Raw genomic sequence first — 12,195 nt, forward strand, 5'->3', positions numbered from 1 at the left:
GCAGCCGACAATGACTACAAAATGAGGGACGGAGTGGAGGTTGTGGTCAACATGGTCCAACTTTCTTTGTCGTCAACGACTTAGTTTAGTAGATCTTACTGCAGATCCAATCATTCGCTTTTATAACCCCACCGAGACGTATCAAGACTACAACTTGCCCGATGAACTGCAAACCAAACGAGCGACAAAGGGGACGACCACGACCTGGATAATACTAAACAAAAATGCAAACGAATAGGATGATTTGAATTAAGTAAGTGAGGAGATCGATGTGTTCGACGGAATATTGGAGCTATTATAGCACTTTCTCGGTCGAGGCTGCAGCCTCATCAGCCTTGCAGTCGTAGCGTAGTAGTTGCGGTGAATCTTCAAGCGAGCTGTTTATAGGACCAGAAGTACACTTGTTTTTTGAAGAGAGCAGGTCGACAAGGCGCACTTTTGACGTACCGGATGCAGTTGTTGTGAGCGTTGATCTGCTTGAGACGGAAGCAACCGTCCAGTCCGTCAAGTTCCTGAATCTGGCAGGTCGTCAAAGAAAGAATCTTAAGTTGGAATTCTACTGCACAGATGACATACCTGGTTGTCATTGATCCAGAGCACCTCGAGGTTAACGAAAGCATCGAAGTTCGCAATTTAGTCGATGCGCTTGCTGGCCATGTACAGCTCGGTGTGGCTTTTCACATATTTGTGATTCTTGATGGGCAGCTCCGCATGGGGATCCGAAAGCCGCCAATTTCGTGTCATGTTAGAGTTCGAAGAGCGATCAAAATTAAGTTGTTGATTAAAAAATGACGTTGACGAACAGATTTAACAATTTTATTTTAAAAAGAACCCCGTTATCTTAAACGACATTTCTGCTCTAATGAGCTGGTACGTGGTGGAGATCATAGTTCTTACAACCAGGCTTGAATTTAGCCACGACTGTATAACGAGCTCAACGACCCGACCAAGCGCCACGGAGAAGATACCGAGCCTGGTGCCAGCACACGCCAGATACACGCAGCAGATCGTCCAGTCGCGGGTCCGGCACCTCCAAAGGCGTACAGATAGACAGCTTGAGACACTCGTCAAGCTGCTGTGGGCCCACATCCACTCGGAACAAGTCCGCCGGAAGCGCCAACGTGCGAGCCACATCGGCATCAGGGCCACGTGAGTCATCAAACAGCAGGCGAGATCACAGCAAATCACGTTCGTAGTGTTTAGCAGCAACGCGGAACAACTCTCGCGTGAAGAGCTGAGCTTCCTGCAGAGCCCGCTCCACCGGTAGCACACAAAAGCTTCCTGATGACGAGTGACACACGACTGCATCCGGTGTACCAAACTGCAGTAGGTCTAACACTTGGTAGCGTGAGCCATGACATGCGATGTATCGGAGTAAGATCTGCACGGTGACGACGTTGGGGCTGGTGTACTGAACTTCTTGGGTTCCATAGGCGGATCCGGAAAGGCTTGCAAGAAGCATTGAAGCCCCTTGACGATGTTCTGGAACGTGGCCGCTTTCTTCCAAGGCAGCGGTGGGGTCACGACAAGCGCGTCATCCTCACTTTGATGCTTGCCTACACTGTGACCGTGTCCATTCTCTGCGTCGTGGAAGTCGTGCGACGCGTCAAGCCACTGCAGAAGATGTCGCTGGAAGTAGCGGATGGTGAACCCGTAAATGAGAGTTTGGGTCTGCAGTTGAGCACGTAGCCACGACGCTACACTCTGCACTCTTGCTCCAGATACTCCAGTCGTCTTCTTCCCAGTCTTGGCAGCCAAACGATTCTGGAAACGCAGATCTTGCTGCTCCAAGTCGTGCAAACTCACACGTACCGCAGTCAGCAGCACGCCTCGATTGTCGCATTTTACCTCAAGCACCACGATGGAGAGAGGGTCATTGCTTGCACTATTCGTCCACCCAGCCGCTTGCGCTGCAGCTCTTACCGGGTGGTAAAAGTACTCGGAGAAGCCTTCTTTGACAGGTATGTCGCTCTCGTTTGCTGCGCTGGGGTCCGCAGGGAAGGCACGTGCATGGCTCCTGCTGGTAGCTAGCGTCCGAAGACGTCGGAAACCAAGCGTACGTAAGTGCACTGCGTACTTTTATAAAATTCACTCGCCACTTCAAGACGCAGTGGCTCAAAATTCGCAGCCACCTGCTGCTTGATACCACGAACGTCAGCTCCTGTACCGGCGTCCATGCTGAGTACAGTGTGCTCGATGTACATCTTGGTCACTGAGTAGTCGTCTTGATCAAACACGAACTCGCGCTTGTAGCTGAGCAAATGAACCAGATCCATGCACGACTGAAGAGCACGTAAACGCCCACTGATGATCCCGTTCTCGTCGCCGTCAGACAATCCAATCACCTCTGCCGCTACCCATCGCTCCACAAACGCAGCTCGGAATCGCTGATGCAGCAAGAGATGTCCACTCTCCACTAAATGCATCACGACATCCTTCGCGACGGGCTCCTCCATCTCTTCATCCGCACGCATCGACGCGAGCTTCTCCAGCAGGTTCATGCCCACTGTGTGGCTAGTTGATTGCGTCTCGAATGCTTCCCATCGCTTTTCCAGAGCTGCGCAATAGTACGGAAGAGGAGTTCGATTCTTCTTGGGATGGTCTTCATCTTCCTCGAGCTCGATCGAATGTCGCAGCTGGCCTGTCAAACTCGTTGCCCACCGCTCAGTGTTGCCAGGGAATTAAACAGCGAGGCCCCCAAACACACTACAATCGCTTCTTCCACGAACTGTGGATAAGACCCGGGCCCGCGTCGCTAGTGTTTCTTGGCAATGCAGGAGCTGTAGTTACTGACAACCCTGTCAACGAAGATGAAGACGACGACGACCCCAACTTGGAGAGATTAGTACCTCTCGATCCTCTTCGTACAGGGCGATTCGCTGTTTTGCTGTCCTTGACAGCATGCAACTCGGCGCCACGGACCTTCATGTTGGCCTCGAGACGAGCCGCGTACTCAGGCGTGATGACCAGAGTGTTGCGGGCCTCGTCCAGTGTATTCTTGCAGTCCTTGGTGCTCGCTCAAACAGTCGGAATCGCTTCTCCGTATAATCAGCGCGCTTGAACAGAAGCATGAGCTGCGACTTGTCTGGCGGGCAAGCTGGTCGCTAAAGACGTCTGTGCGCATCTTGCCGCGCTGTGGAAGATACCGTACGAGTGCAGGATAACGTCGTTGGCAATGTCCTATACTGACGGATCTGGAAGATGCGGCCTCACACGTATTCAGACTCTTCTCGGCCTGCTCGCGCATAAAACTAAATGTGGGAACAAACAAAAGCTGCAATTTGCAGTGCAAGTGCATGTATGGATTTTAAAGAGAAAAATGATTGGCAGATGTTATGTAAAGAGCAATAGAGTATGATCGGCTCACCATGATCGGAGCGGAGCCTGTTCTTTCGAAACATAAGGCCGATCCTTCACCTGCGTCTACGCTTGTTATGAGCCCTTGCCTCACGTGCTCTACGCGTGGGAGTCCTAGACCGATGGGATCTACGCAGAGTATTAGTGACTGGAGTCTCCAAACGCGGTAAATGAAGGTAAGATTCTTCGCGTTGGTTGGCCGCAGCAACAGCTACACCCACGACGTGATTTACCGGACCAGCACTCGCATTGCGCGGCGCATCCGCTCTGGTATCAGTGATGTCCTGGCTATCTGCCAGCGTCGCTGGACCATACACCGGGAAACCTGCTTCTGGCCCCGCTGCGACACCATCTGCATCTTCACCATCCCTAGCCGATCTCCGCACAGATCTTTGCTGGTGAACTGGACGCTCGAATCTCTGTGACTGCATGGGAATTCCAGGGCAAGAGAGCCCAGCAAACTGAGTCGCTTTCATTACATGAAAGCAAACCCCAGCTTTGTTCCGGCATAGACACATGCATGTGCGACCTGTTGCATCTACGATCCATCCACCGGTCGGCATGTTCTCCCACATGATCTTTGCGTATTTTTTAGAGTCGTACGTGCACGCTGACTTAGGTAGTACAGAGTCCTCAAATGTACTGTCCTGGGAAGAACCAGCGGAAATCGAAGCCACACGCACGAGCACCGAATCTTGTACACGGTGTACCACTTCTGCATCCCACACCTTTTTTTTGTCGGTCCTTCGATACGCAGCAAGCAATCTTTTCGACACAATTGCTCTATCGACAAAAGTCATCTTTGATGATACATGCGCAATACGTGATAAATCCAAGCGAACAACGAGTTCGGCAGGATTTGCACGCTGACTGTCATTTACAAGTTTTAAAGTTTTAGGATATTGCTCCAATGGGTTGTTGGTCGTAGCATACCCTGTAGGTGTGTGGTAAACTTGCCAACGCGGAAAGCGAGCCCCCGTAATCCATTGAGAAATAATGTGGTTTGAAACACGCCGAAAACGAGGACTTAGTTCACCAGCGCCGCGCCATGACCTCAGAACAAATTCTCGCTTTCGAAGATACTGTTGTTCATCGCGTGAAAAGTGCAAATCATATAGATTCCTGAAAATCATCCTTACCGAAATCAAATCCAGCTTTGCATCATGTGCATGTTTAAACACATTCTGTGTTACGTGGAACCAACACATCAAAATGGTGGTTCCAGGTAACTCTGCGGTGCAGGCGTTTTGTTGGGCCTTGTCTGCGTCCATCATGACAAAGTCAGGCGAGAATGGCACCCCAAATTCCTTCAACATGACTCTTTTTAAACAGGAAAGGTACCAAACAATATCCTCTTTGCGCCTTTGAGATGTGCACCAGTACCCAATTGGCAAGAAGGCTCCACTGCGATCTGAAAAGCCCAATACAGAAACAGGGTACTTCTGCTTCACACAGTTGTGTGTTGTGTCCATGTGCAGTAGCGTAGTTAGAGACGGGTCCTGCTGCACTTCAACATAACGCTCTAAAAGCCGCTTGCACGTCAAACCAATGCGAAATGGGTTGCCTTGAGACCCCGTGCCAAGAGCAGGCTCCACAACGCCGTCCACAACTTTTGTTTCGCACAGTATTAGCAATGCATCTGGGTCTGTTTGCCAGGAATTTGAGCGCTCGCTGCCGTACATTCGCTGACGGTAAATCTCCAGCACGGGGTTCATACTATCCGGTCGGTTTTTACGCCGCCATCATTTCTGATAGTTTTGGACCTGTGCAAGCTGCGGGGTAGGTCCGCCGATACGCCCATCCTTAATATCACGACACAAGAATGCGTACAGTGCCTGCGCTACCATAGACGGAGAGTCGCTTAGCTTGACATCTAGATAGGACTTCATCTCGGCGGTCAGCTTAGATGCAATGGGGGATGGTGGAGCATCGTCGGCCATCGTATGACCCCCTTGCTCGAATATAATTTTTCCATCACTTTCTTGACACTCCAAAAGCTTATAGCGACAAGTGCATGTTTGTGTTGTGGCTTTGCAGCGCTGTGATTTGCATTTAGTTACGATATACCGCATTTCATGCCATGTTACAGCCAGCTCATCTTCGTAGCGCTCAATGTGATCAATTGCACAGTGGTGTAGCTCACTTGTAGGCCGTGAAAAGCTCGGCAATCCTGCCAGAAAGTCATCAAAAAGGACAGGATCACCAGATTTCCACACTTCATGCCACGGAAGACGTCCTGTACGGCCACCGTGATCATTTTCCATTGTATCGATGCTCCATTCACAATGCTGTTAATTTTTAAATTTCTTAGATGCCGGGAAGCTAAGCTCTTAACTATTTTAATAGTAGTGGCTAGCGATATCTATTCGTGGAGAGAAAAGATTTTTGCGAAACGACACTTATTTTTGGTGTGGTGTACTGCTCTTTCTTTTGGTGACCCTTTCTGCGTCTGTGGCGCTTCACATCCTATTTTTTGTGTTCGCTAAAAAAATATAGAGTGCTTTGGATGGCTCTCTTCGACGTCCAGCATTCGCAGATCCATCACGTCTTGCCTGCTTCTCTGCCCGAAGAGCCGCTGCTCAATTAGCACAGTCAGTACAGATCAAAGACATCCAACAACATATATAGAGCAACTTTGGTCGATCTTGTCCAGGTACTTCATCAGGGCCTCCTCGCCAATAAACACGTCCTCTCCTTCAACATCCTTGATCGTCTTTCCAGGCTTTAGGTAGATAAAGTCGACCGAAAGGCCTGATGGTTTCTTTGAGGTCCAGCCATCCTTTTTCATTTCACGCCATCGCGCCCGAAATGCCATTTTGGGGATGTGGGGTTCTTCGCTCGAGAGGGGAAATCCAGAAGTGAGCCGCAAATTTGTGCGGTGGGAGACGTCCACCTATAAACAATCATATTTAATTTGCTGGTTTGATCTGCACGCACTTTCTATCTGTATCTTCTATGTTGGTGTGTAGTATCTGTCGGGAAAGCATGGAATCGTCACCTACCCCTATTTGAGTTGGAGTTTGTCACGACCTATACAAAAACCAAATGTAATATTTCTTAACTTGTATGATCCACGTTAAGAAACTGGCCTTATCTTGTAAGGTCCAGGCTCTCGGGTTCAAGGGGTTGGTTTAAAGTAGCGAAGGCTAGTTGTGCAGCGCGGACCATGTTTCCACACGAACCATTTGTTCTAGCCCGGTATTTGTCATTTCAACTGCACCGGTGGCTCAAAGATCCGTTAGCTTGCCGCGTCCGCCACGCGCACCGCCACTGTTGTCGCGTCCGGCTCCATCTATTTTCTATACAGGTTTTCACATAGTTTTTGCAGACATTTTTTTAAGGATGGCAAGCAGCTCATCGCCGCTCAGAAAAATATAGACCTATCTAGGCTCCACTTCACTTGTCTATAAAACCCATCCTCGGCCTCACCTTTTCTTGTGGGATATTTCAACAGTAGAGATGTCGTAGTAAGCTTAACCAACCTCTTAATTCCGAAGCTTTTACCGGTACTATCTTATTATAACTGACTCCCTATCAAAAGTCATCTCTAAATTTGGCATTTGCGGGTAGTTTTGGCACTCGCGCCAAATCCAATACTTCAAAAATTCCAAAAAGATGGCCTCGGTAAGGGGATCTGAAACTCCTTCTTCCGCCCATTCGCCTTTATTGCGCTTCACTTTAAATATAGAAGTCGTGGCAAGAGGTTGCAGTGCCTCGAGCTTGTCTCATGGGCAGGAAAAAAGCGGGGACAAGTGTCTCCACGCCATATACCGCGATTCAACAAAGTGGATCAAGCTCCAAGCTATCACGTTCCACACCGTTTCAAGACCGCCACTTATTAGAGTTTGGCCTGAAGATTTCTGAACGCAATCCTCAAAGTGGGGATGTTCCTGCTGTCGCTTGCCGGTTTTGTATTTCGTTTGGACGTGAGGAGAAAGTTGGCTCGAAACGTAAACAAGCTGCAAGCACGAAGTACTTTAAGCTTCCATTTCGACCAGAACAATACCGGTCACACCTCACCGGTCAGCATTTAAGTAGATAAGAGCACTATCAGCAGCTTTCTACCGATGCTCATAAAGTTTACTTCGACGAAGTCCAGTTTTGTCGTTCCAGTATTCGCTCTTTTGTAAATGAAAACCAAGCACCGATAGTCGTTTGTATCGACCGTGACATTGTGGACAAGATTGTGGGACAGATTAAGCAAAAATATTGGATCTTCCTCAAGACAACGGTATTATCGCAATTTAAGTCCTGGATACTATTGGAACGGATGCTGCAACTCTATTAGCTTCGGATTTCGCGCGTGTAATTGCAACTTTGGTTGAACGAGTTAATTTAATCGAGCCTGAACGCAACGAGAAAAATGAACCTGTAGAAGGAAAGCTTCCACCAGCTCTTCCTCGACATTTTGTAAAGTTAAAAGGCCGGGATTTATCCGCTTTAAAAAAACATCGCGATCGCACTGGACAGACGAAGAAATGGTTGCCATTGAGCAAGAGCATTTAGCCTTATGCGACCAGTACCGCAGATATGAACAGTTCCGCCGAAGTATTGACAATGAAGCTGCATTTCACGAGAAAGTATGCACCTTTGAAGACGCCTGGAATTATGTCGACGGGAAATTCGCAACGCTAAAAGGTTTGCAGGTGGATTGGCCACAACGTTTCCTGGTACATCGACCGTAGAAAGTGATTTCTCGATTTTAAAATGGGAGAAGCCACCGTCGAAAAGCAGACTTATAAACTTTTCCCTTGAAGGAGTGTTGCACGCGAAGCAATTCGATCTTCTCAACAGCATCAATGTCTCCTCAGATGGCAAGTCGGGCGTTCAACACACTAACTAGCACAGACATTATCCTCTTATCGTATAGTTGTATGATGCCAAATCAATGCCAAATCCTATTTCTTTAAAATGCCAAATACTATCTATTTTGGTACAAATAGGTATATGCCAAGTTTGTTGGAGCCCGCCCTTCCACACATCTTCTAGGCTCACCATTTTTCCTAGGAGGAAGTGACCACACCGCGTCTAATCCAATGCGGGCCCTAGCGGCATTCTCATCGCTTTTGTACCACATACCTGCACATTAACCTCGTCGATAGACTATATACATAGAGCATTTTCTCGTCAGTCCCACCTTTGTCTATTTTTGGAGGGGCGCTACCCTGTTGGTGCTAACGAGTGAATGGTGCTTCAGTGCTGCTGCATGAACGCGGCACTGAAAAACGGTGGCTTTGTGTCGACCGCAGACATACTCGAGCCCGCGACCCCGTCCAAGCCGTGTTGTTTCCTGGAGGCTGCCATGATTGGGTCCGGGGTGGTTTTTGACACCATGCTGCTCGTACAAGGCTGTGATGAGACAAAAACGAGTGCTTATGTCATTCCAGATTTTCGTTAAGGCTGGGCGGAATTCGGGAAAAGGCTGCTGGGGGCTCACTTCCTTCACCATGCTACTTTAAAACTCGATTATTCTTTGATCAGTCCTGCTGGTGCGTCGATATAGGGCTTCGGTGGCATCAGTTCGGTTTCTGGCTCACGGACTGCTCTCCGTGGTGTTATCGAGTCGAGCCTAAAGCCTCTCGAGGGTAAGCTGATGACGACACGTGGTAGTGTGGACATCATGAATCAGATAGGCGTCGTCACGGTGGCTCATCTAGAGGAAGCAATTCAACGCGCTCTCAACGGTGAAACTCTGATTGTTGTAGCTGCGTCGTCATCCGTATCGCTATCAACGCTTAAACGAAAAGTCCGTGCACGCAAGGAAGGGTGCAAAGAAGGTCGCAGGCGTCCTGGACCTGTTCAATGCTGCACCCTGAATGTGAAAACGACATCGTCACTTGGATTGCAGCAATGCAGCGCCGGCTTGTCCCAGTGAATCCATGAAAGGTAATCGAAGCCGCCAACGAGATCCACCACAAGATCCAGGGCAATTTACGCTCTGTTAAGGACTTAACATCAGGCTGGTACAATCTTTTTTTGGGCGTCACCCGGAGCTATCTGTGCGTGCCTCAGAGTCGCTTTCGCGAGCTCGTAATGACGTTGATTCGGTGGCTGTACCTGAAATGCTCAACACACTGATGAAGCTGGCCATCGAGCACAACCTAGACAGTATTCGTGTCTGGGATATGAATGAGAACAGCTTCATCAGTAGGTATCAGTCGGAAGCTGTGCTAGCAGTACGCGGGTCAGCGAAAGTGTGGACGACGGCTACTGAGACAGCATTTCACCTGTCGGTTGTTGCTTCTATTAGTGCCGATGGTCGTGCCGCGGCACCGCTCTTCATTTTGCCAAACAAAAGTGTTCGGCGTACCGCACTGGACGGCTGACAAATCTCAAATTCTGGAATCCATCCAGCGTCCAAGCTTTCTTAATGGTTGTATTTTTGAAAGATGGATCGGTCATTTCGCTGATGTGATCGGCAGTGACATTTCTCGCCCAATCGTTCTAGTGTGCGATGGCTGTTCGTCGCACATGGGTTCAAGTGGGATTCTTAAAGCAAAAGAGCTCGGGATCATTTTAGTTTTTCTACCCCCGAGCGCAACACACCTAATACAACCACTGAGTGTTACTGTGCTCAAGGGTTTTAAGGCTGAGATCCGCAAGATGCTGAGGCGCGTGATCATGTCGTCACCGGGTCTCAAGATCTCGAAAAAAAAGGCGGTGGCTATCGCTAGTCGAGCTTACCACAATAACCATAATCAGTGGGTTTTGAACATGCGGGATTTTCCCGCTCTCGCTGCCTAACATGCAGGCAAGGCTCAGTAAATACTGCAATGGAGGCATAGTGCGCAGCGAGCTTGACTCGCTAACTGGTTGAGGGTGCGAGAAGATGCGAGGCAGCAAATCTTGGCACTGCCACCGTCACCAGTGAGCAAGAAGAGCTCTCGAAAGACAATTGACGCCAGCAGCAAAATCATACGCAAGGAAGACTTGCTGGTGACGCCGCCTCGAAAGAAACGGGTGACTAGCGGCGGTGCTCAAGCTCCAGCTCTGGACTCGGTAGGCAGTACCAGTGGCGATGAGTCTACCGTCCGGCTACTATTCGCTGTCGAGGTTGTGAAGAGCGCACTCGTCTAAATGTTAGTATGGATGTTTGCATTGACATATGTAACTCATCAACTGGTCAGCGTGTAAGAAAAAAAAACTCCTCTAGTTTGAGTTGGCGCAGCCGCAACAAAATACGTCAGCAAGTGGCATAAAATGGCTGAAAAATTCTTTATCGTCTACTGATTGGATTATACTACTACAGTATTCATTCCAGCTCAAAGATTCGAGCAATTTCCCATGAGATTCCCCAGAAGGGTCATGAATTGGTGAACCACGTTACCAACTATTGCTGAGAGGCCTGGGTGGAGCGGTGAGCCCAGCTTCGCGTGGCTCGGGAATATGCGTTAACTTGGGTCGCATGAACGGCTTCAGGGACGACCGCGATGGCACCGCATCTAGCGGTAACATGTGCTAGGAGCAGCCGCTTGAGTCGTACGAGGCGTGCTGCTTGGTAGAGACTTTTCCGTACAAGCACGATAGCCTCGTGGATTTCCTGGAAACGCTCAAATACACGTACATGTACGCCAAAACAGTGACCCTCGGCCAGACGCAGTGGCCACGAACAAACGAGGCGATGAAGCGGAATTGTCATAGTAGCTGTACTATGTCTGGCATTGCTCATTTTATCTCGAATCGTGGTATTAACGTGTTTCAGCGGCGAAATGTGACAGAGGCCAGAAACTGGACATGCCGATTTCGACTCGGTTTGCCATTCCTTGTCGATTAAGACCACGTCCATCAAACAATTTATGCTACTGCTAGTACTGAAAATACACATGTGCATACAAGCTACATATATTGCCATATCTAATTCAGGAGGTTAGTTGTTGCCCTCTTCTCATTAGGTTTGTTTTTTGTCGGATGTTATCAGCAACAAACACGGGATCTCGAACTAGTTTAAGAGTCAGCGCTCTGCGCTTGGCATGACAATGTTGCCGCAGGTAAAGAAAGCTCTCTCAGATGGTACACAGGTTGCGACTGCGTCTAGCCATTTCCTTGTTAGCAAACTGAGATGAGGATAGGAGGCCCTATTTCCAGACCACCACTTGAGCAGTTTCACTTCATCCAAGCCCTGCAAAGATGTAGCAGCAGCCAGGTACGCTTTTATCGCCTTTTCACGTGCCGCTTCTAGCGACGTTGTCTCCTTTATGTCCTCATTGGCTTTCAGAACGGCATTTGTGAAGAAGTCTCTTTAAAGTTTATTGGTCGGCGCAGCTACGGGTTGAGCCAGCGGTGTCGGCATTCGTGACTCAGTCAGATTGATAACAGCGTTTTGACAGCCATCGCGGCTTTCTGCTCATTAGTAGATGTCAAGTGAGTCATGTGCTTCGCCATTCTGGGGCCCAAGTATGCGATCCGCCAAGTTGATTACTTTTAAGCTTCCATACCATAAAATCTCCGACCTCCGACTGGCTCCGACCTGTACCAAAACTAGGGAACATCATATCAATTGAAAAGTTAAAACAAATATATGTATTTATACCTTATGTTGTGGACCACACATTAGGTGCTTTGGACCACACTCGGTCACACACTTTATTTTCACACAAGCGAGCAGAGGCGCCGGCATCGGCGTGGCGGCGTGGCGGCGTGCGTGGGGAAGGTGGAGAGCGGCTGGACGCGACAGGAGGTGAGGAGCGGCAGCAGTCGGGTGAAGAGGAGCGGCAGCATGCGGTTAGCGGCGCGGATCAGCTTGAGGCTTGCCCGGCAGGGCGGCCGGCAGGCTGCCGGTTTGGGTGTCGCTCTTTTAGGCTTCGCCAGTGCGAAGCGCCGGTGTCAGGCCTCTGCTGA

The 12,195-nt window shown here is 49.2% G+C and overlaps 2 protein-coding genes across 2 annotated transcripts; one reads left to right on the forward strand and one right to left on the reverse strand.

The window, feature by feature from the left end:
- Positions 1-1,332: 1,332 nt before the first annotated feature.
- Positions 1,333-3,247, reverse strand: PITG_17562 (uncharacterized protein; the record flags this gene model as incomplete). The annotated part of the gene is made up of 4 exons (XM_002896396.1): positions 1,333-2,027; positions 2,078-2,641; positions 2,850-3,017; positions 3,187-3,247. The coding sequence occupies 4 exons, from the start codon at positions 3,245-3,247 to the stop codon at positions 1,333-1,335; spliced, it is 1,488 nt and encodes a 495-aa protein (XP_002896442.1).
- A 7,515-nt stretch (positions 3,248-10,762) lies between these two features.
- PITG_17563 (uncharacterized protein) lies at positions 10,763-12,195 on the forward strand (the record flags this gene model as incomplete). The annotated part of the gene is made up of 5 exons (XM_002896397.1): positions 10,763-10,805; positions 11,060-11,108; positions 11,443-11,500; positions 11,712-11,826; positions 11,912-12,195. The coding sequence occupies 5 exons, from the start codon at positions 10,763-10,765 to the stop codon at positions 12,193-12,195; spliced, it is 549 nt and encodes a 182-aa protein (XP_002896443.1).

The sequence above is a fragment of the Phytophthora infestans genome, genomic scaffold (genome assembly GCF_000142945.1).
Source record: "Phytophthora infestans T30-4 supercont1.60 genomic scaffold, whole genome shotgun sequence".
Classification (NCBI taxonomy): domain Eukaryota; phylum Oomycota; class Peronosporomycetes; order Peronosporales; family Peronosporaceae; genus Phytophthora; species Phytophthora infestans.